At 42.6% G+C, this 25,581-nt stretch overlaps 1 protein-coding gene across 1 annotated transcript in view; it reads right to left on the bottom strand.

Moving 5' to 3' along the window:
• Positions 1-22,663, bottom strand: part of LOC113996446 (leucine-rich repeat flightless-interacting protein 2-like) — a gene marked incomplete at its 3' end in the record, with an annotated part of 78,554 nt that extends 55,891 nt beyond the window's left edge. Inside the window, exon 1 of the mRNA XM_039378847.1 lies at positions 22,538-22,663. Within this exon, the coding sequence (XP_039234781.1) occupies positions 22,538-22,627 (90 nt within the window). The remainder of the gene's footprint in view (positions 1-22,537) is intronic.
• Positions 22,664-25,581: the final 2,918 nt, after the last annotated feature.

Raw genomic sequence — 25,581 nt, 5'->3', positions numbered from 1 at the left:
ACCACCGATTCTCTTCCTGTTACCACTGTGACCAACAACTGCTCAGGCTGAAAATTATAACAATCAACCTCTTAGATAGGAACCATTTTCCTTGGAGTTCGATACTTTTAAATGGGTTTTCAATCTCATGGATGCAAACCTGCAAGAGTCATTTACCTAAAGCATTCAGGGAACACAAGCTCAGGATCTGTGCAATGTTCACATCAACCCTGATGTGATGAAGCCACACTGGAGAGAGGCAAAGAGCCCAAGAATTCTGCTCCAGGATCTCAAAGCTGGGCCTTAACTGCATAACCACAATGATAAAAAAATGCAGACAACTACAGAGATGGGGGCAAACAGGAGGTGTTTTTAAGACACTGAGACTTAGATAGTCAAGAAAGTATTTTCATGAATCTGAGCCTCAGGTTTTTGATTTCAAATTCACAGGAAGGCTTCAAAGTGTTCATGCTGCTCCAGAAAAACCTTATGGACAAAGTGGCAAAAAGTTATTAAGCTTTGTTAGTGCAGTGGTATTTACAGAATATTGCATATAAAAACAGACAGTGTCTTGATTTAAACCAATATCAACGACAGTCTATATAAAACTCTGAAATACCCATCAGCTACATTGATGGGTAAAGCAGGTCTACTGATGTTTTAGTTTTGCAACAACTTATAAAAATCTGACATTTCAGCAAATTCAACAAAACAGAAACCATGGTACATGATACAGTGAATTTCTAACCCATTTCTCCAGCAAAATCCTGGTTAGTCCAGTAAAAATCCCTTTATTCTCATCCCGTGTTTAGCATTAGCTTTCATATTTGTCAACTGACACTGTTTGTTCATATACCTGAGCAGAGTGTTTCTTTATTACAAACAGAAAAAAGACAAGCTCACAAAAACAACCAGCTGAAGCCAGTCCTTCACCCACACTGTCTAAGCATCCACGAGATTCACAGTCCTGGGAGCAGTGAAAGAAGTTCAGTCCTACAAAGCAAAATCTATACAGGCTAAATTCTTCATGAACACTTGATTTCACCTGAAAGAATGTTTTCATTCTCAACTTCGGGGCTGGAAGTGATGAAAGCTGCATACGCTGTAAAAAGCTGCCCACAGACATAGAAAAGTATTCTTGATTCCACTAGAAAAAGAACAGCATCTGCCTAAATTTCACTTCCTTTGACAGAAATGAGACTCAGCCACGCCAGAGACAAACAGCTCAACTGAATGCAAGGGGTTTGTGGTTAAAATCTAGGAGTGAACATCCTGTATTTTGATGATTAAGATACTAAACTCATGTTTAACCTTTAACTGAAGAAATACCTCAGGAGCATGACCAAGACAGCTATAATATCCTGAATTGTAGCACCTTCTTATTTATGTTAATCAGAGGAAGTTATAAAATACTCTCCCTTTCTTCCTTCCACAGGCTTTGAAGGGAGTGGGTGGTGATTAACTTTTCATTAACAGGAAAAGCATCAGCAGACTACTCACAAAGCTGCCTGGAAGACTGAGATTACTGAGAGCCCTGGGGGCAGTTTTGGGCACCTCAATATAAGGAGGATATAAAGTTATTAGAAAGTGTCCAAAGGAGGCACCAAGAAGCCTCCATCAGCAAACCATCCCAAGATGAACAGTCGAGTTTCTTTCCTGCATCTCTTCCATCCTAATTGTTTCCGCAGGCATCCAATTGCAACGGCACCTTCCCTATCAATACAGACCTGACAGCTGGAGAGGAGAGTTTACAGATCCCACCACCAGCAGCCTAAGGCATTAATTCCCTTCCACAGTTATCATTTTAAGATTATTGAAAGCGTTCAGGTGACTAATTTATGCATTCAGACAGTCACAGATTAAATTAGGAATTCTCTCTGTCAACGCTGCAATCCAAGGAGAAGCAAGTGGGATACAAAAGAGCAAAAAAGCAACATAAATTACCTAATTTGGCACACTTTTGGTTGAAAAATATCAGCTGTTGGAAGTTGTTACAAGCCCTCAGACAAATATTTCCTCTGAAATACTATTTTTAACGGTCATTTCGGTGCATGTGCCAGCACTTCATTTCCAGAAATCTGCCTAAAAGCTGGATATCTGTGTTCATAGAATTGTTACTAATTTAAGAAGTCCCCACCGAGTGCCTAAAATTGACTAATTCTTCTCATTTCTAATGTGGTAGTAATAGGAGAGGTATTTTTCCATGTGTTCAGATATTTATACAGCCTTATTTTTGGTATGGTAAGTTGTTTGAGGATTTACATACAACCTATGGCAGAGGAAAAGGAAAATATGCTGCACCATCTATTCCCAGGAAGCCAGCTATGGCTTTGGATGCCATACTTCATATATTTAGACTCAGGCAGAAGCAACTTTACCTGAGTAAAGCAGCTAAAAATAGTGATGTTTAAGTCTTATTACCAAATCTGAAAGTTCCTTCTCTTATTTCTATTTTGATTCTGTTTTCTTCTTTCTGTTTTAAGAGAAGTTCTTTGATTTTGGATGGAATTTACCTTAAAATGACTCCACTCTGTGTTTCCTTTGTCACATTTATCTTAGCAAGAGCCTGAAGGATAGGACATCGAGCTTCTACACAAATATACTGTCTGAATAAAACCAGAAACTCTGGAAAGAAAAATCACTTTCAACAGCAGAAAAATCCCAAATGGTAAGCCACTATCATCATGACTTTTGGAAGGGAGGGGGGAAAAATCCAAAACTAAAACCAACCAGCAACAAAACCCCATGGATTTAACTCCAAAATAAATTTCAGAGATTATGAGCTGTCTCTCTCAGAAAAATGTCAGCTGCTTGTAAGTGATTGCTGCCTCACCCTCCTCTCCCACCTCCCAGTCTCTTTCCTTTTCTAGCAAAATCTCAACATTTTGGAAACTGCTTCTGCACTAAACGAAGAGGTATCTACCTCCTTTTCATATCTGACCTTCGGCTGCAACCTGATAGACTGGACAACTCATGGCATCCATACTGCACCATCAGCCCAGCAAGCTGCTTTCTATTATGGACTGTGCTCTCTGCAGATGGAGTTCATTAAAATAAGCACTGTGGCAAAAGGCAAACCATCCACACGCGAGCAGAGGCTGCAGCTGTCGACCAGCTCGGCCATCTCCAAATAACTCCCATAACTCCAGCATGTAACACAGCCCTTCCGAATTTATTCGCGTCCATGCATGGGAATGTCTGCAGGGAACACACTCTCACCCTTCCCACCCAACCAGAGAAAGGAAGGTAGAGCAGGTTTAACATGAACTCATCAAGTCTTCAACCATCCAAGCAGAGACAGGCAATATTAGCCAATGCCAGTATGTCCTGGTATGAGAGTTCTTTAATGGGGGACTCTGCTTGTCCAGAGAAGACTATGTAACACACTCACACTGGGAGAAAGGGTGGGGGGGAAGAAGTTGGTTTCATTTTAGAGCCTAACTTCCATTCCCCACCTAGTGAATCACAAGAAGACCATTTGAAGATGGAGGATCCTCAACCCCTTTTGTCAAGCACACAAAGTCTTAAAGATAAAAGATAAAGCTGCTTTCAACTCAATGCCATGAAAAGCTGAGTGTTGCAAAGCCAGACACCACCACAAAAGGCAATTTTAAGGACTTTGCCACACGAGGACTTCATGCATATAAAATATGCTGAGCTGGAAGGGACCCACAAGGATCATTGAGTCCAACTCCTGGCCCTGCCCAGGACACCCCAACAATCCCACCATGTGCCTCAGAGCATTGTCCAAGCGCTCCTTGAGCTCTGGCAGGTTTGAGGCTGTGACCACCGCCCTGGGGAGCCTGTTCCTGTGCCCCACCACGCTCTGGGTGAACCTTTGCTGGGAGCTGGACTTGATGATCCATATGGGTCCCTTCCAACTTGAGATATTCTATTCTGTTATTATAAAGCTACAGTTTTACAAAGAATATGAGAGTTCATCTGAATATTATAGTTTACACTCCAAAAAAATCAACACTATTTACATGAATATGCACACCTAGTGTATTTACTATTGTGAAATTATTCAATTAATGATTATTTTTTATGCATAATGTATATAAACAATATTTCCTCAAACCAGAAGTATCAATAAAATCCTTGCCAGACAGCTGCCACTTTCTCTGTGAGCTCTTGTTTTTAAATCACAGTTCCATTAGAGCCTTTTAGTCCTCACCAACACAGCCACTTAATCTTTATTTCTCTAACGTGTAATTTCCTTTAATTATATTTGGAGAATACTTAAAAGCTTATTAACATTAATTATAAGAGTCAGAGAGGTCTTTAGCCATAATTACCAGCACAAATCAAAGCCCCGAGTAATTTTTTGGGGGGTTTTCTTCTGGTTTTTTCTTTAAAGAAGCAATTTGATAATCTGTCATACTGAATTGCCCAGGATGATTGAACTGCTTCACTCAACACAATGAGCAGCTGAAACAGGTAAACATGAACATCTTTGTAGACAAACTTCAGCATCCAACTATGAGTGTATTTCCCCTCCTGTTTCAGCAAATCCCAAAATTCATTTGGAGATATTAAATGGGCTTTTGAGAAAGCATCAGAAGGAACTGACACTTCTCCTAAGCTTTTGTATGAATCTTTTTACTTCCACACCTGTTTGGAATGCCGTACTTCATCTATTTAGATTCAGGCATGTATTTAGGCTCAGACCTCAAGTGACATTTTGCAGCAATTAGGAAATCTAGTTTTCAGGTAAGCTCTAGCCTCAAGTGACATCTGAATGGCTGCAGGCATCAGGGGTCTAGAGGAGGACTGTGAGAACGGGGAAGGTAGATGCTGCAACCTTTGAGAGGGAGAAACAGCAGGGACTTAAAGCTGCCAAAGAGGGAGGCCACAGAGAGGTCTCAAACTGGTAGTACAGAGACTGGTTCAATTGTAGCTGTTATGCACAGATTTACTCTCAAGCAGACTTCACTCTCAAAGACCCAACCTGCAAAACTATGACCTGGGTTCACCATATGGTAACGTTAATATTGCATCGTAAAGCAGGGCCATGTCTTCAAGGAATCCTGCATAAGCCATTTAGAGCATAGGAACAGCAACAAGCATGACATGTCCCTCTTTTAGGTGTGTGAATTTTTCAGCTCTCAGCTGTCCCTTTCAATGTCTTTTCTGACAAACTTCTAGCTTCAGATGGCAAGCGACTGCAACATAATCTTCTAAAATAAATTAGCTAAGCTTTCAGCCTCCCTACCTGGGGGAAAGCCCCCACTGCAGCCACAGTGCAAAGCTCTAACCTAGTTTTTCACTGTTTTACTAAGACTTTTTACCAGAAGTAGGTGTACACGAGCATTCCCAGCCCATTCAGAGATGTCATTTGTTGCCAGCAACTGAGCTCTGCTGGCCCCCTTTGCTTGCACACACCTCACCCGTCCAGCTTGGTCACTCTGAGAGTGGGAGGAACAGATGAAGTGATAGTTCTGCCCCTGAACTTCACCAGGATGCTTTTCCAGCTCTTCTTTTCAAAAAGCTCTTTGAGACTACTGCTAAGCAATCATGGTCTAAAGCCTCTGCAACTGGATCAAGAGAAGAGCCAGGATGCCAAAAATCTTGGACGAGAGGAAGTGACTCCAGTCCAAATGCTGTGATAAAAGGTACACTAGATACAAAAGCAGCCAGAACTATCAAGAATCTTTTGGCTTGTCCTGCCTACTCTTTCACCTCATTCATTAACTCATAAGTCCTACTGATTCTCTTCTCCAAGATTAAATATTTAAAGTTACATAGTTTGAACTTGCCAAACTTTGGTGGGACACATGCACAATTTCTCTAATTTGTACTGGAAAAGATGTATTAGAGGAGAAGAACAACTGCCAAGCACAAAACCTCTAGGTTTGACTAATAAATCAGTATTGCTTTTAAATAAATCCCTGTCTTCTAGAAGTATCATAATACAACATCCATCACACCAGGGAGCTTATACTCACAGAAAGCAGGTCCCATGCAATTTTTGCTGAACTCAGGCTATGATTTCTGAAGTGCAATTCCATCCAATGTAATCACTTGATAATAAATTTCAGATGCTAAAGACCAACACTAGATTAAAACCATCCTGCTATGGAGATAGGTGAAGGACTGGCTGCATCAAGGTTAACTTTCCAGTCAATTCATCTCGGTAATCCTTCAATTTTGGCTTCCTATCTTGGCAAATCCAGGCAGGAAAAGACAGGTCTTCCAAAAAAAAGAAAAGAAAAAAAAAAAAGAAAAAGGCATATCTTGTAATGGTTTCACTAATACCCAAGATGCTGAATCCAAAAAAGCTGCCAAAGATCTCTAATCTGTTTTCAGAAAGGAATGGAAAATTAACCAGCAGTGTACACAAGTAGAAAACCTTTGTGACACCTGAACTGGAGAGATTGAGCCAGTTCACAGTCTGGCTCATCTTGAATAACTGCTCAGTACATTTCCAGTACCGAGGCAAAACCCAAACTCCAAACAGGGGAAAAAAAAAAAAAAAGAAAGAAAAAATAAAAGGCAGCAGTTTTCCCATATTCTGCATTCACAGAAAAGTTTTTTTTTTTCTCTTTCAAGGGGTTAACTTTGCCATTTGATCAAGTGTGAGTCAGCTTGAAGGGGAAGAAGGCAGAACCTTAGGGCAGGAAGCTCATTCCTAGGACACCTACTTAGCTAAACCACAGGCTGAAAGCTGTGCCAGAGACAGCATTGTTTTACCTCTCCAACAAAAGGAAACAGCAAGGTGAGGGAAGGAACTGCTTGGGAATTAAGAAAAGGGGGACAAAGACGCACTATAACTGGGTTCTGTTCTGATGCCTGTGCAAGTCAGGCAAGACTTAAGCAGTGTTTTCTCCCCCATCTCTCACCAAAGGGCCCCTGTTTTACCTGGACACTTGCACAGTATCATGCCCCCTCCCATAACAACAGCACAACTTCCAAGGAGCTGTTAAAAATCAACACCAACACTTTCCTGTCAAAGATATTTAACGTATAAGACACTTCTCTCTCCTTTTTATCCTCCCTTTTTTCCATGATGAATTCATTTTCCCTCCTCAATGCAGTGTAGCATTTGACTGCCACAGCAGCATGGATTTTCCCATGGTTCTTTGCCAGGATCACTCTTGGTTTGAGTCAATGTCCAAGCGAAGGAAGTTCACTCCCCATTTCATTCCAGCCATAACCCTTTCCCCTGGAATTTCCAACAATGAGATGGCAGAAAAAGCCACCAAACAACAAAATGAAATTGTTTTCTCTTGTTTTCTGCACTTCGCTTCAGCGTAACCAAAAAGAAGACTAAACTTTCTGGATTTCATGAGCTTAGCATATTCCACAATGAAGAGAGTTGATGCCAGCATAGGATGCATGAAAATGAGAAAGCAGTGGCACAGAACATTGATTATTTTCTAAAAGCAGCAACATTAAATTGCATTCAAGCAAAACAAACACAAAGCACTTTGACATCTGACTACTGAAGCATTCGGTGGCATTACCATGATCTTCTCTCATGCCCCTGAATTAGCCCATTTCTAAAATAAGCACTGACTGACCAACTTCTAGGAAGCTTTAACTGTGTGGGGTTTTCTGTTTTGGGATTATATTTTTATGTAGCATAATCTCACAGCACAAGCAACCAAACAGGATGAGGAGATAAACCAACACAGTAACAATTCACTGCTGTTCTCAGACTCCGCCCTCGGTCTGGAGATCTTTTATTAAAGAGAGACCTTTATCCTGAAAGTTTGATTTCATTTATTTCTTATGCAAAAAAACCTGTGTTGTGCTGAGTGTTGCCAGCCATACAATCTTTCAAGGGTTTCCATCTCTCATAAAACTTGGGAAAGAAACAAGGACACTTAGAAGCCAACATCTCTATTGATTGAGTTGCGTGTGTCACACACGGGAGCGGCACAGCCAAGCTCCTGAATGAACTGCCTTCAAGAACCAAGGAATTGCAGCATCTCACTAATGAAAGAAAACTCAGGAGTAAGAATCATGCATCAATAATTATTTGTGCTTCTTGGAGATAAAAAAAAGTCTGAATTCAGCAGAATTAAGACCAGCAGCTGATGAGTAAGAGTGTAGAAGTTGGCCAAGAGCCATTACTTCAGGGAATAAAAGTATTTATTGCCGACTCCCACCCTGCCTAAGTTATTTTCCTGCACTATAAAAATAGAAGTGGTTTAAAAACTATTGTGCAAGAAAAGCTATTTCAAATTAATAACTAAGAGCACAGAAGATTATCAACAACACCCACTATGTTATACAAAACAAATCTCATTTCTGTATTTCCCAAGGTGTTCCCTGTACAATCAGGTCACACTTCACAATGAACCCAGTGCAGTGCTACAGAATTGGAAATTAAATCCATTTATACAATTGTCCTGGTTTGGCAGTATTGGGATGAATAGTACATCTCACTGCACCCAGCCCACCCACATTCCTGTTGTAGAACTGAAACAAAAGGAAGCTGAAGATAGTGTGGCAATAAACAAACCACTAAATCACACAACTACTTTATTAGTCATTTTCAAAGCATGTATAAAGTTTTGAAGGAAACAATTCAACACATGATGTTAATTATCTGTATTTTCCTTATTTGCCATACCACACTTTCCCTCTTTTCCTCAGTCTTCACCAACTAGCAAATCCAGCCAGGGTAATCACTTATTGCATCTCAGATGGAATTCTGTCAAGCTTAGCACATTAAAGAGAGTACTAGAAGTGTGTTGCTTCTATATATAAACTGGCTGTCTGGTGTTCAGTACGTCTGAATAATATGGCCTGCCTGACGCTGGATGCAAGTTCTCCTGGATAAGGAAAAAAGAAATCCCTCTTTGGAGTTATGTTCAAACAACCGAAGCACCTCATAATGTTCTCGAGGAACAAGAGTTCACATTGTCTTTGGAAAAACCCATCACACCTACCAATTACACTTCATTACTGAATTTCCTTGAGATACTCAAAAGCCTTTCATAAAGCATGTCATGCAAAGCAATAGAAACAAAGACTTGAGTGCAGAAGCAGACAAAATACTTCAGGAGTTACAAAGTTGTAGAGAGGGTTACCTGCCTCCTCTCCCCTTTGCTCTGTACCAGCACCACACCTTTCCCCTGGGTGGCCTTTGTTTCCTTCATAACAGCACATTAAAAATACACCCAAGAAACCATCACACATTTACTTATAGAAGAGTGTGGGTTTTATCCCACACGGAAATAAATACACTGAAGGTTTCCAGCTGTAACATAACACAGTTATAACATCAGCATAACACAGTTATGCACGACAAAGTTTATAAAACTCCACAGGCCTTCCCAAGGTGACACCTGGATTTTTGGCTGCTAGGCAGGATTTCCTGCAATGCCCACGGTGTAAGTTCTTGGAACTTTCTGAAGTTTAATGTCAAAAAACTCAAGTGCAGCGAATTTTTGCAATGCCTACTGACGGATTTTTAACACGTCTATTTTCCAGAACGCCTGTTCTCTGCTTTAGCACGTGTCTCCCCAGCATTTGGGAAGCACTGACTGTTCAGCACGGTGTTACTCCTCATCTCAGGTGCTACACAGCACATTCTTTCAAAGGGAACACTTGACCATGTTCGTGTCAGCCTGACTTCACCAGATTGCATAACCAAACTAGGTTACAGGGACCCGACACTAACAGTTGATATCAGTACTATTTAAACTGTTAGGGAGTCAAAATAATTATTATTTTATCTATAATAAGAACTCATTGCAACAGTTTTGATCCTCAATCCCACAGATTGTTGACAGCAGGAGGAAAATCAGTGTGTTGTGACACTTGACCTAAGTTGTCAGGGTAAGACTGATGTCCAGAGCCTACTTCCAAAATTTAATTAATTAATTTAAAAATGTTAAAACGAGGGATAATGCCGTAGAAGCCACTCAAAAATGTGGACACTCAATATAGTTTGAGTACCCTTTAAAAAACGTAAGTCTAAGACAACTTTCTAGCAGTGAAAAAGGTGCCCTCAGTGGCACTTTTCTTTCCTAGCCATGTATTTGAAAGCAGATATTCTCCTCCTTCCTCATTGAAGTACCTTTTTCCCTGGGAAGGGCTGACCTACAAACCAAGGTATTTAAAAAGCAAATTACTGTTTAGAGTTAAGTACTTTCATAAATGGGAGTTCAAAACAGAAACACTCAAGTATCAAGCCAGAACAAAGGGTTCAATCTTTGTTTACATGGAACTTCCATTTCAGTAAGTATAAATATCTACAACTACACACATCTAATAGACAAATTATCTCCTCACGCCTCATAGGTATACCTCTAATTTCTGTACAAAAGTCAGGGATATCTGACCTCTTCAAACAATTAGTAATAATAATAAATTCCTAAAGGTACATTCCTACCTGACTTCAAGCAAATGAAAGACAAAACAAATTTTTACATGCAACATTAAAATTCAAAACAGGAGATGACCTTTAGTGCACTTCTCTGAGTGGAATGTTCTCATCCACAAGCAGATTTAATTAAATTTAGCTCTTTAGACTGATTAGAGTTAATAAAGCAATTTGTTAATAGACCGTTTTATTATGTTTACAACACGATGTTTTGTTGGACACTGTGTAAGTTAAAGCTGCCAGGCACTGGTTTTTCACTCTCTTCAACTGCACTGATTTTATATGAAATTTAAAAGAAGGACCCAGAGTCATCATAAGCGCTGGAGAAGATCAGAAGTCTAGTACATAAATTAAATTGCATGAAGGACCCTACAAGAGATGTCACCAGAGAGGATTATTTTGATTTTATATGTAAAACACACCAAACTCACTACATACAAGAGAACTATTGTAAAAATAAAAATTCAGCATATGCAAGAGAACTATTGTAAAAACTGTGATTTTCCATGCCCCTCACTGCTAAATACTTCTGTTAAGCAGTGGATGACTCCTCTGTCATCTGTTTAAAAAGCGTTTGGGGAGAGCCAGGTGGGAAAGAGTTGCATGGAATTCTTCAAATCATATTACCTGCCTGCAGAGAGACTGTGCTTCTGAATAACTTAGATATTCTGCTACAACAAATAGCCTGCAGCTCTCCCTCAGGCTACTCATATCCTCATGGAAAAGCCAGGACACTTCAAATACAAGCTGCAACTCTCCATTTGTTACATCCGCCAAGGAAACGCCAAAACCAGCTTGAGCGAATCTGATTTAAGGAAAAGTGTCTATATCCAGAGACACCACCTTAAAAAAAGCCTGGTGAAGTTGCCTTTTCTTGTTAGTACAGCTGTACACTGCAGAGTATGGATAACAGCTCCTACTACATCGTGCTTTACTGGATTTTCTGTCCTTCGTTAACAAAAAAAAAATCAAACTTCAAACATTTAGCAGCGGCGCTCTAAGCACGTCCCTTCAGGAGAGGAGCCAAGTTCTACATTTCAGTTTGCAGAAAAAGCACATAGGAAATTTCACAAAGAAAACGTTTTAAAAATTCACTTCAAGTAATTTCAAGAGACCCGTCAAAAAATAAATTAAAAAAAAAAAAAAAATCTAAGAAAATCACACTGTGCCCTATATCTCAACCAGTTCAAAAATTTGTATCTACAAGACACACTTACCTGGCCAGCGGACAGGAGTCACCCTCTCATGCTGCCATCATTCCACAACCCACTCCCTCATGGGAAGAGGAATTCCCTGAGAGAGTCAGGACATGCCAAGACAACTTGCCCAGGGTGCGATGGCGCTGAACAACCCACCAGCTCGGATTAAAGCTAAAAAAACAGCATTGTTTAAGAAACCATTGGACAGCTTTTGCGTGGGGGTGGGACAGGATTAGTGCATCCAAACTGGGTCTGAGCCACAACAGATTACCTGGAGAATCTGTGTCCTAACCCTCATTAACAAATTAGTTTAGTTTGAAATACACTACCAGGCCACACACACCTTGTCTAGTGGTATAACAGAAAAATTACCTTCATGGCTACTTACTGGAGTTCTGGAAATCAAAGAATGCCACCTGGAATACATCAGCAGCAGAAGACAGAGACAGCTCTCCCCTGCTCAGGTCCTCTCTTTGCTTGCTCCATTTTTCCCTAACAGCAATTACCACCCAGCAGATACAATTATAACTTTTATCCTCAGTCTCACAGTCTATTTAACACTCAAATTGTGTTGATTGGTAAGTTCAATGTCAGGAACAGCTGTGTTTGAAAAATGGCAAAGTAACAAGAAGTAGTGAGAGAATGGGATAAGCCAGCAGCAGCTCAGCCCTTGGAGAATCACATTCGATTAGAGGAAATTACAGTGAACACTCAATTCCCTTAAGGTTTCCCACCAGCTCCCGAGGTGCACCCAACAATCTTAGAAATGTCACACACAAGGGGTTTACACCTGATGGCTGTATTCACAGAGCTCTCATCCAAGACTATTTTTTTGGCACACTGTGGTGACTTTATAGCGGGAAGACTGAAAGAGGAGACTTGCTAAGCCAGAAGCACAGGTAACAGACCCCAGAGAAACATCTCTAGGTAGTGCATATCTAAGAAGCTTGTTTCTGTATTAACAGGTTGAGCCTCCCCAAAAAATGAGGCTACATTTTTGTAAAGATTATAGCCCACTACAAAACCACCATTCTTTATTTTCTACTGCTAAATTTGTATATTGCTTGGTTAGACAGCAAGTTACCTCTCACCTGAAAACTGTTGTTAAGCCTGACAGGTTACACTTATTCCATCAGTGATACAAAAGCATTTCATCAGCACACACAGAGAACCTTTCTTTGCTTGCTCTAGTTCAACAAATAATGATTTTTTTTTCCCAGGGTAATTAAACAAGAATGGACAAATATTACTAAACCCACTGTATAACCCTCTATAAATAAAACACTGACATTATCCCTTGTATCCACACACAAGCACACACTATTTCCCAGAGCCCCTGGATTCCTCCACAGTTCATTTAAAGGTTAGGTCACATCACTGTTTCAATGTACTCATTTCACATTGGGGCAGATTTAAATTTCATATTTAAGAAACAATGGAATAGCATGACCTTTGGGTATCCCACAACATGTCCCAGAAGCCCACTTTCATTTTCAACAGATGTTGAATCAACATATTTGTCAATGTAAATCCTCTTAGAGCCCAGCAGTACATTCAGCAAAGGAAGAAAACCAAGACCAGCACACACACATTTCGTATGGGAGAACGGACAATTTAAGGAAAACAGTTTATGGGAAATACACAGTTGCACAGCAAAGCAACAGGGTTGTAGACCATCAAAATTTTAACTGACTTATTTCCTAAAAACACATAATGTTAAATCTACTATTTTCCTAGCAAGACCACTGAAAGGACTTGAAGTTTACAATCAGAGAGAAACAAGAAGCAAATACAGATTAAAAAAAAGAAAACAACCAAACCAGTAGGCTGTTTTCTTTTAGTGTTCATAGTCAGCAGAAGCAAATATGATTTCATGGGTTTGTGTGAAGACTGCAGCACACCAGCACTGATAAAAACAGCCCTATCTGAACCATCTGACTCTGAAGCAACATGTGTTTTAAAAGGGAAAAAATGTGAAGCCACAAGGGTCCGACAGGAGACCAGAGCCCAGGGATTTTTCTGCATGTAAAGCACACCAAGAGCCTTTCCTTGCTCTCCTGTCATCCTAGTATGTTAGCTGATAAATGCTCCATAATTAGAAGACCCAAGTGGGGATGCCTGAAATCCATCTGACCTGAGGGAACAAGTTTAAAAACCTGACCCAGCTTTTAGAGTGCCAGATACCCGTGTATTACGTTTCTGTCTACTGGAAGGGGCTGGCAAAGGCAGACAAAAGAGACAGACTCAACTAAACATGGTATTCAAACGTGGGATTAGGGAAAGGTTATTTTGGGACGTAGGAAGCACTCAGAAGAGGAAGGCAAAGAAAAAAAAAAAGAATATTAAATTTAAACCAGATACTGGCAAAGGGAAAGGTCACAAGATACGCAAAAGTAGAAACCAAGAGGGAAGAAATATTACTTCTTTACATTCCCTGCCTGTGCAGAGCTCTGCACTCAAGGCATCTGTTGGACTGCAGGAATGGTTTGCAAAGAGTCACCAGTGTGACAGAGGCATCATCACTTCACTGCAGGCAATATTAACACAAGCCACTGCCCAAACACCTAAACCAGTAAACATACAAATAAACTGTATTTGTGGAACTCTCTTCCAGTAAGCGTTTCCAATCTGGGAGAGATAAATCAATCTGACACTAATTACATCCAAAAACTGCAAGTAATGACATTATGGTAGGAAAAGCCCAACTCTGAGGGATCAATTTTTGAGGAATTCAGTTGGAGACACCATCTTGCTTCTTTCTTTGATAGAAGTTTGAATACAGATTGAATAATCCACTCTCATTCACATAAACCTTCCGACAGCTAAGAGGAAAGAAAACTGTTGCTCTGAAACCTAAGTATCATTTGTGCCATTCTTCACACACCAATGATAACAAGCACTGCCCTACCTAATTACCAGGTATTAAAAATAGGAACACAGTTATGGTGATACACCTGGTAATTTTGGTTTACCAAAGACTCTGATTTCTTGTACAGCAGCATATAATACAAAAATAAAATCTAAGTATTCCGTCCCAGAGCACAGGAGCTCACGAAGCATTGGAGAACTAGAAGGCATCCAGTGTTTTTGCAAGCATAATGTCAGGATTAAGCTGTGTGACAAAAGAAGCTCTCATCTTGCAGAGAAACCAGCATGCAGGAAGGAGGAAAGAGTGGTGACGAACCCAGCAAGGAGCTAGAAGCAACAGGAAACAAAGAGGCTTCCTCACCACATCCAAGACTGGAACACAGCTCAGATTTGGCACTATCAGATCACTTTCCTTGTCTCCAGCTCAGCTCTTAAATGCTGCAGTATTATTTAGGTGGATCCGGTCCACGCCAAGCTGTTGGCTCACAGAAGGGCAAAGCAGATGTGACTGAACAAATTCACCTCTCTTCAGATCACACCCAGGCTACTTCATACTGGAAGTGCATCTCAAAGGAATCAACTTCCCAGTTCTAGGTCAGAAATTTTTCATGAGCAATTAGCTCAGACACTCATTTTTGTTGGCACCAAACAGTATCTTAAGTTGCTAAATTAACAAAAGTTATTTCAGTGTATTCAGTTAAACTTTCAAGACAGAACTAGTCACTCAAAGTTTTAGACCAGACCTGTGCCCTTTAAGTACAAGTATGCTCAAAACCCAAAACATCCATCCTTCCTTAACCGAGAAACAGCTAGTTGTGTTAAAACTTTCAAATTTTTACGTCTGAGAATAAACCCAACATTGTTTTCACGGGATTTGAAGACAAACATCCCCCCTTTCACAATGCCACACCCTGAAGCAGCACACACTTCACACAGGAAAACATGAAACATTGAGGGGATGAAGGAAAAGAGCACAGGATTTCAGGCTAGATGCTGCAGTGCAAGTCAAAGTCATCTTGGGAAGACACTAGTCGCTGCTTCATCGAGCCAGGGGTACACCCTCTTCTGCCCAGTTTTTGGTTTAGGCACGCATCCACAAGCCAAAACAAGCAACTCTCCATTTTGGAAACAGCATTAGTCAGAGTTAGCTTGTGTCTTCACCCCTCCCAACACTCAAAAGTCTCTACTGGTTAGGCCATAAAAGTGCTCCTAGCTCTGCTCACCGGGAAATATTTCCCACTCCTTGCCCCTCAAGCAAGGATTCATGCCACTTAGTTAAGTTTGTTTAAAGGCAGATTCAGAAACCATCCAAATATTAATAGGAAATTTCTTTGGTGCTGTGGTCTAACCAGTGAGTACTCTGGGTAAGGACAGCTGTCAAACTTGCACAGTGGGCAGAGTTATGGCAAATTCCTGCCAACAGGAAAGTGGTACTTCTGTGTTTTTTCCCAGCCTCTGTACCCTCTCTGTAGCCTCCAAAAATCATTAGTTTTTAACAGCCTGAATAGAACTTACACATTTTCATACAAGAAAATTATGTCACATGGTCATTCAGCTACTTGAATTCATTTACACTGCAAGCACTGCGTAGCTCTTCCTGCATAATTAAAACCACCACGTGCCTACCAGTGAAGCATTGTTTTATTTAGTATTTATTATGCCACATCAAGCTTTAATTTCAACAGTTAAATCTTCTACAACCAGGCCTCTGAGAGCTGCCTTACATTTCTTGCAACCTACCAGCAACACTGGTGGTTCTCCACCCTCAAAATACCTGAGCTCCAGCACATTGGACTACTCTGTTTAAGGGGATACTGTCACTAGTCTCACTCTACTGTAAGAGGTTATGCTACTCACAGGATGAAGTGGCACACAGCAGCTCTTCACCAGCAGGAATTTACCTTACAGCATCTTACTCTTAAGAGTTTAAAGCAAAATTAGGGACAAAGATGCTAGGCTGGAATCTAGGGATCACAGTACCTTGAGCTGCAGTGATCTGTACCACAGCTCATCCCAGCTACCCATGGTATGAAAGACATGTTCACTAGGAATCAGCCAACACCAACTGCAAGACTCTACACCAAGCCTGCCCATATGGATGCATTTTAAATGTATTTTTGCCTAATACAATGTTCTAATTTCAATGCACATACCAGCTATTTTTCCAGCATTAGCTGGGAAAGTTCTACAGCCTATTTCTTGTTCCATAACTTAAATAAGGTGAAAGGAGAGTGTCTTGGGAGTAGATGGCTACAGATGTCCTCCCACAAGAAGCCCTTAAGCACTTCCTTCATCTTTCCCACGTGATGAAGCCCAAAAATCAGCTATTCTTCTATTACGTGCAAGACCAGCTGCATCTCCGGTGGATTCAGAGGGATGGGCAAGAGCACGAGACATTGTGGAGCTTTCTCTGCTTCTGGTATTGAAATGACCATGCACCTTCCCTTCTCAGAAGCATCTCTGGCATTTAAAATAAACTCTCCAAGCCACCTTACAACTTCTCTGAAGGAAAATTTGGCTTGCTGCAGCTCTCTTGCCCCATCCCCCCCCCCCCATTCCAATGGGCAGCTTCTCCCCAAAAACTATTTCAACACAAGCGAGACAACAGCTGATATTTCAGAGCTGCTATTTTAAGGATTGCCTACGAGTGCTTCTGTCTAGCTAGACAGATTCACTGCCTTGGCAACCTGCTGACTTGACGGGAGGGACAAATACCTTGCTTCACAAGCCCCAAATATTCTGTGGATTATGCTCCTTGCAACCAAAGGATAAAAAAAAAAAAATCTGAACGGTGTTGAAAACCTTGCAAGTACATCTGAGCTCCAACTTCATTCAGCAACAGGTCTGGAAAAACATCCTTCTAGATGAGGTAATGATTAGTATTACATCCTGCAGCCAAGCTCAGCATCTGGGTTTGCAAAGAAAGAGGCTGGGCTTCCCATGTTGTTAATCCTACCAGTAGTCTCCTGCTTGACTGAAACAGGAATCACAGTTCCTAAACAGCTGTTTCCTCGGACAGCAAGAGAACAGCTGAAGAGGACTCGGGCCAGGCACGGACACAAAGGCAGGCGACTAATTATTTCAAGTTGCAATAGGCATAGTGTGGGCAGACTGTGCAGTGGGAAACAGGATTTTTATCTTGCTTCCCAAACCATCCAGAGCTGCTCCTTCACACATTTCTTTTGGAAAAGACTGTAAGTGATGCCAATGCCATTTGTTGGATATACAGACGTAAAACATTAGTAAAAAAGGAGTGTTTGATGAAGAACATATTTGCTACATAAAATCATCTCAAATTTGGAACAATTCCCCACGCCCTACTGGCAAGCATCGCCTACAAAGTCCTCCTTCCTTCCTATATTTAGGTCAGCCGGGCTGAGTCAAGCCCTCCAAGAGCATCCCTTGCTTTCATAACTTTCTGTTCTAGAAGAGAGACTTACAGTCAGACATGCTTCTTCACATCATATGTTAACCCTCAGAAAGGCAGAAAGTAATACAATAAAAAAATAAGTACTGACTCTACATAAGCTAGACTGTTTCTAAGGGCTTCTCTTGGAATATTCATCTGGCTTACAAAAGCCTTCACACATCTGTAATGCCAAATACCGTTCGAAAAAGTTCCACCACTATAAAAGAGGAACACAGATCTTACATGGGCATTATCTCCTATATCCTTAGGGAACACGCTGCTTTAAATGCTCTGGTTTGCATAACAGTTCAATAAAGTTTGAGTGGCTTGTGTTTGCTCATATAAATATCCATTCTGCTTGGTTTAGCTTCGACTTTCATCAAATTGTTTCCATCTCTACATAAGGAAGTCACCCAAAATTCTGTATAAACCAGAGATCTCTCCCCCAAATTATCCCGTCAATTAAAAAGATTTCACATTCCCTGATCACAGCATCTCTCCACTAGCCCCAAAACTCCAACTTAGGCTTTTGAAGTTCCTTAATACCTTCTTACTGTAATCATTATTTTACTGGTTGGCTGGCTTCACCTGCATTTTGAGCTTTTTCTAATCAGCAACGCGTTTTGCTCCTCACAAGAGTGTAACATTCTAATTTTTGAATCACTAGGCATACAAGCTAATGCCCAAACTAAACACTTCAGTGAAACAACCAAATTAATGACCCATAAACTGATTGTTGCAGTTATCAAAAAAAAATATTGAGGTATGTACAAGTACGTAGGTGACAATTCTTGAAAGTGACATAAGAGTGTACAAAGAATGAAGACACAACCGTCATAACACTACTTTCTTTAACAATAAAAATGAATTATGTTGCTTGAATTACTAATTTCAAATTAATTACTAGCTAAAGAGTTCTACACTGTAAAATCACGGATGAAAAAGATTTCTAGCACAGGGATGACACAGGGCAGGACTGTTTTTTCCGAGCAGTATAACACACTTGTTTGCAAAACAGTGGCAAAACAAGGTGTCAATTACTTTCCTAATAAAAACAAGAAATTGACCTTCTCTTCCTCATTCAAGAAAACAAAAACCAGTGACTAATATTCCCTGCCTGTGAGAAAAATACCTCATTGACACAGATGGCAGTTCCTTGTTGGATTTGCAAAACTCCTTCTGCTCGTGTAACAATTATTACTGTAGTGGAAGTTAGCGAGAAAAATATTCCCCTAGGAACAGTGTCTCAAGTAATCATATCAAACCCATGTAATCCAAGCGGGAAGCCAGCTCCTGTAAGGTTCAGCAGCCCAGGACTCTGCCTTCCCGAACCACGCATGCACCAGCCCGACAGATGATTGCGCAGTACGCGGACGCGATTCCCGCTGGCTGTGCTGGCACAGACCTTGAAGAGTATCAAACTGCTAGATTTTGCAAACACTGCTGGCATGCACTCACCGAGGAACAAAACAGCCCAAAAGTTTCCATTGACCTAAACACAGAATAATCTACTGGCGTCAATGCGAGTCCGAAAGCGGAGCAGCCGATCATTGATCTGCTTCGCTGCCATCTACAAGAGCTGACACCCGGGAAAAAACAAGCTCAGCAATACAAGCCAGGTGTGTGTACAGCAAATCCTGAGTGGCAGCTGTCTGTGGCTGTTAGAAACCCAGCACACCGTGTTCTCCTGTTAATTATATTTACATATTTGCCATCCACTTAATTACCACGTCTGCCAGGAACTCCGCCGCCAGATTTAGCGGTACAGCACTGTGCCTTCTACCTCCCTTCTAATTAGGTCTAGACGAGGCGATGAACTACATGCAGCTCATCCAGTTCAGACACTGTCTCAAACATTAATACTTACTACTACTGATTAACACAACTAATACTGCTACTAAGCCCTTGTCACTATAATGTGCTTCACTCTTACAATTTCCTTCCACTTGCTTAGTTACTTCCCCTCCGGACCGACCGCTCCTGCGTCCCGCGGGGCGAGGGCTGCCCTCCTCACCACACCAGGCTCTCCCTCCGTCTACGCAAGACTGCACATGCACAGCAAGACACGCTGGCTAAAAATTAAAAAAAATAAATCATGCTTCAAATGGCAGGAGTTTAAGAGTCCTTACAAGTCCCGTCTCCTAATAGAAGCACGCAGTAGAGCAAGAATGGTGGATTTGTCAAGATACGCTGACGATCACAAAATAAAACTGGAAAGTGTCAAAGCAGCACAATCTTTCTGGAGGAAAACCAAAAGGAGAGAAGATGTATGTATTTCAGCTCGCTCCGCAGGATCCCAAGGTAAAAGCACCTCCATGGATCAGTCTGGTTTGGATGCTCTTTTAGGCTCCTATCTTAACATAGGAAAAATGAGATTCTAGGATCTGCAAATAACTTGCAAGCACCTCTGTCTTCTGGACAGCAAAGACCAAAGGAAAGAGAGGAGTGAAAACCTATGTGCAAACACAACATGTCTATGTCTCAGCTTTGTCTGAACACCTGTGAGGAAGGCTACAAGAGACCAAATGTCAGTAACCCTTATACCCTTCTTAACATAAGGACTATCAGCATCCCTATTAGGAAGGGACAAAAGGCTTAATCTACATTTTTTAAGAATTTTAAGATCATACAGAAGCAATCCTTTGTGGGATCCTCTGTGTGGAAAACAGGTGGTTAAACAACAAAACAATAATAAGTGCATAAAACCCAGAGACAGAGTAATGGAAATAGTTAAAATAATATGGGAAAATGCTGAACCTTGAACTTGGCAGTTCACAGTTTTAGCACTCAAGGGAAAAGATAAAAGACATGCTTGTGTTGGGCTTTTCGAACAAATGGAGTTGTCCTTTAAACAAACCCCAGGAGAAGAAAAAAAAAACCACAAAACACCACAATATTTGAGCCTCAAACCACTGCACAATGCAGTGAAAATCAGATCTAAGTTAAAGAAAAGAGAAAGCGAGAGAAAAATGTGCAACAAAGGACAACCTAGGCCCTCTGTTACAATGTTTTCCTGACAGCACAGCCAGGACACAGTTATGGAATTTAAACTCTCACCCCAAACAATTCTTAGGATATTATCATGACACAAACTCTAACAGACAGCACAATCACTCTTGCTATTTTATGTCCAGACAATGAGATATCCTTGTCCTCCTATCTCAAACTCCATCCCCAGGAACTTTCTCATCTTCTCATCAAACTGCCACAAAAATCTGCCTTCTGGAAACACGCTATCCGAATCACTCACACAAAAATCAGTCTACTGCATGTTTTCCAGTGATGCTACAAGCCACTTCAAAATGGTACACAAGAATAGTAAAGGCATTACTGACAATATGGTGCATGATGCTACAGCTAACTCAACCTACCAGGCAGTGCCACCAAAAATAAGCTACAAATTAGCATCCTTCTTTATCCCGCTGCAACTGTGATTCAGGAAAGGAAACCACAAGAGACTTAAATCTCTTCTAGAAGAGCTGTTTATCTCACAACCCATCTTGGGGTGAGACCAACGCCAGGCGAGGAGACTCACATAACCCATACTAGGGGAAGCAAATGGCCACCTTCAGCAGCAACCAGCACTGGAGCAGCTTAGACACAGTGAATCACAGAATGGGTGGGGTTCAAACGGGCCTTAAAGCTCATCTAGTTCCAGTCCCCTGCCACGGGCAGGGACACCTTCCACTAAACCAGGCTGTTCAGAGCGCCACCCACTCCCAGGTGGGAGTTTCCACAACTTCTCTTGGCAACCTATGCCAGTGCCTCACCACTCTCACAGTCAAGGATTTCTTCCTAATATCCAATCTAAACTTACTCTCTGTCAGCGTGATGACATTTCCCCTTGTCCTGTCACTACATGCTCTCGTAAATAGTCTCTCTCCGTCTTTCTTGTAGATTCTGTACAAGAGAACAACCTCAGAGCTGCTTATCCCGCTCTCAGGTTGGGGTTGCCCATCTCTCCTATTGGAAGACTGTGGGACAAAGGATACAGAACAACCCGTGTCAGATTTAGTAAAGATAAAAACCGAACTCACATCATTCTGGTTACCACCGAACCAATGCAACTGCACCCAAGAAGAACAAGGAGGCAGCAAGCAGCTGCCCATCAGCTGGTTTAACTGGTTAAAGTCACACTGAGCACAATGCAGTGTCTAGTGGCCAGCAACATAAATATACGTCAGTTTTCAAGTTAGAGGGTTCAATTATGCCTACATCCAGCATCAGCCTACAGTATTCCAGTTTTATTTTTTCACTTCCATCTCTGGAAGTGTTCAAGGCCAGGCTGAATGGGGCTTGCAGCAACCTGCTCTAGCGGAAGGTGTCCTTGCCCACGGCAGTGGTTTGGAGCTAGATGATCTTTAAGGTCCCTTCCAACCCGAACCATTCTGCGACTCCATGATTTTTAAGTATCCGTAACACACCCGAGCGGCCTATTTTCAGTGGTTAACACCAGTCTCAGTGGTTCTCAGCAGCAGACGATGGATGTCCCCTCCCGGAGGCGCTGGAGCGGGGGTGGCTCCGGCACCGCACGCCCTTCCCCGCACCGAGAGCCGGAGCGGTGCCCAGCAACGGTCACACAGACGGAGGTGAAAGCGGGTTTTTACCTCGCCCTTGAGCTGCCGTGGTGTCTGTGGCCAGGGGCGCCTGCGCGGCGCTTGGGGGAGTCCGGGGGGAAAGAGAGGGGAGGGAGGAGGATGGAGAAGGGAGAAGGGGGGATGCCGCCTCACGCCGCTCACTCACCTCGCGGGCGATCTGGTTGAGCGCATCGTCCTCCGCCGTCAGGCGCTCCCGGTTCGGCAGCCGCTTTCTCCCGGCACCCTGCGTCCCCATGGCGGACCCGACGGGACCGGCGCCGGACCGGCCCCGCTCCCCGGCAGCCCCGACCGACCCTCCCGCTCCCTCCGCCGCCTCCGCCGGCGCGCCCGTCACCGCCCCCCGCCCCGCGCATGCGCCGCCGCCCCCCGCCCTGAGGGGCAGGACGGGGCCGTCTCGTCCCCCCCTCTCCGCCCCCCGAAACCGGGATGCGGCGGCTCCCTGCGCGGTGCTTTCACAGTCCCGCTGAAAAAGGGATTCAGGGGAGCCCCTGCCTGCTGCCCTCACGCCCCCCTTCCCCAAAATCGGAGTCCAGGGGGGCCCTGCTCGCTGCCCTCATGCCCCTTCCTGCTCCCACAGCCCCGCTCCTCCCTGGGGTCCCCGGACTGCCCGCCGAGCTGTAGGAAAGTCACAGCATCACAGAGTCACAGGATGGGCGAGGTTGGAAGGGACCACAGCAGGTCCCATCTGGTCCAACCTCCCTGCTCAAGCAGGGTCAACCCACAACACATGGCACAGGATCGTGTCCAGACGGTTCTGGAGTATCTCCGGTGAGGGAGACTCCACACCCTCTCTGGGCAATCTGTTCCAGTGTGCAGTCACTTGTACAAGAAAGAAGTTCTTCCTCGTGCTCAGGTGGAACTTCCTGGGCATCAGTTCCTGCCTGTTGCCTCTTGTACTATTGCTGGGCATCACCGAGCAGAGCCTGGACACCCTCCCTGCAGTTACTGACAGACCTGGATCCTCCCGAGGCTGAACAGGCTCGGCTCCCTCAGCCTTTCTTCATATGAGAGATGCTCCAGTCCCCCAGTCATCCTCGTTGCCCTCCACTGGATCCGCTCCATGTCTCTCCTGTACTGAGGAGCCCAGACTGGACAAAGTAAATTTACCAGAAATCGTGGAAACGGGCATCAAAACCTCACCAGCAGCAAAGCTGGGGGATTTCTCTGCCACAAATACAGGGGAAACAGGATAGAAAAATGTCTCCTCGTGCCCTGAACCCTCACACAGCCTCACAGTCCTGTGGGATCTCTTCAACAATGAATTTTCCTATTATGTATAAGTGGACATGATTCATTTTAGTGTCAAGTACATCGATGCTTAATTAATTCACATTGACAAGGAAAATGTATTTTCTGGAATTCCTGTCACAGCCCTTACACCTTAATTTTCACAATAATTCCCTAAATATGAATTAAAAGTCTCTCAAGCTCACTTTATTACACAGACAGAAAAAAGGGCTACAAAACCCTTCTGACCAGAAAGCTGCATTTAATCTTTATGGCTTAATTTTACCATTGATTTAAACTTGATAAAGGTAAAAGCCAACACCTGCCTTCTCAATATTCACGTACAACACCTGAGATTTGGGTCATCCTCAAGTTAACTGGGTAGAGGTATTGCATCGATGCTGCTCCTTGCACCTTACAAGAAATAAATGATTTTTTGTCAGCAGAAGTGGATGGATGAGTCCCTCACCTTGCTTGGGCATTAAAATGTGCATCACATCCTCAGATTCGGCATCAAGTTTAATCTGACCCCACACAAGTGGATAAAAAGGGACCTCCTCTGCAGTGCAACACTGGGGCCTTAAACTAAGCTCTCACCCTGGAGGCAAAGCCTTGCTGGGCTGGGTCTGGTTTTCCTAAGTATCCCTGAGGCTCCCCTTCTTCACCTCCCCAAGGCCTGGCTTAGCACTATCACCCTTTCAGGCTCTGCATAACTTCTTCCTTGAGCCCTTATCCTTGCATTTGCCCCTGCCCTTTGAGGAATTCTAGCCAGAGAGGCGGGGCAAAGCCTTATTTTTAGGTCCCTGTTACCCAGGGATTTCAGCCACCTGTGCAGCTGCATCACCGTATCCATGCAAGGAATTTCCCGTTCAGGGGTGCAGTAAGATTTGCATCAGTGCTGTTTGCCTGCCTGGCTGAAAGCCCTACGGAGGCTTGACTGTATGGCCAACTGAACCTTGGGCTAGGCAGTCTTCTGTCCAAAAACCTACTATTGAGGGGACAAAGGGAAGGGGAGAGAGGAAAAGAGGGAAACAGAAATATGGGGGCAAAGGGGGGAAGAAAGAGGAGAGAGAGAAGAAAGGAAGAAAGAAATAAAGAGAAATTTGGGGGGAAGGGGTGGAGAGAGGGGAAGAGAAATACAGGGGAAGGAGGAAGGAAATGGGTGGGAGAAAGGAGGGGGAAAGAAAGAAACAGAGGGAAAAAGAAATCCGGGGAAAGGTGGGAAAGGGTGGGAAGAAGGGGGAGAAGAGAGGGAGGGGAATAAAGGGGGGAAAAGAAATGGTGAAAGAAAATGAGGAAAGCAAAAGGGAAGAAGAAATAGAGGGAAAGAAATACAGGAAAAACAGGGGAAATGAGGGGAAAGGGAGGAAGGGGGAAATAGAAATAAAGAGATGACGAAGGGAAGGAGGGGAAGATGAAAAGAATAAAGCAGAATTGGAAGAGAACAAGCTATTAGGTGACTGCAGTCAGATTTCAAATCACACATTGAAAGTGTGCTGCAGTGTAAGAAATCCTTTTTTTCCTCACATTCCAGATAGACACAGTAATTTTTTTCTTTTAATATAGACAAAATAAGCCATATTGTTATAAAATACTATACATACAGACTTTGTTCAGATAAATATGAAATAATGATTCAAAAAAACATTAGTTTTGGCTGCACTATGAAGTGCAGCGAGTGAAAATGAAATACTGAATGTACATTTCTTATTTTAACAAGCAACATGAAGTCAAAGCTCATTTTATCTGAGAGTCATGAATGTGATTCATGATACTCAGACAACACTGAGTATCCCGTGCCAGTTTTAAAGGGCTCAATTTCAAGTGCACAGTACGTACCTCATTCTCCAGTGTCCTGTGTGCAAGGAGGCTGTTTTGTGCAGAGCACACCCTAAAGATACAATTTTCCACTCTTAAACAGAACCGTCTTGTAAAACCTCACTCTTGAGAATCAGAACAAGC

Source organism: Pipra filicauda, unplaced genomic scaffold (assembly GCF_003945595.2).
Source record: "Pipra filicauda isolate LSUMZ 115617 unplaced genomic scaffold, ASM394559v2 scaffold149_size4050908_pilon, whole genome shotgun sequence".
NCBI lineage: Eukaryota > Metazoa > Chordata > Aves > Passeriformes > Pipridae > Pipra > Pipra filicauda.
Note: the sequence above shows the minus strand (reverse complement) of the source record. Positions and strands in the feature narration are given on the sequence as shown.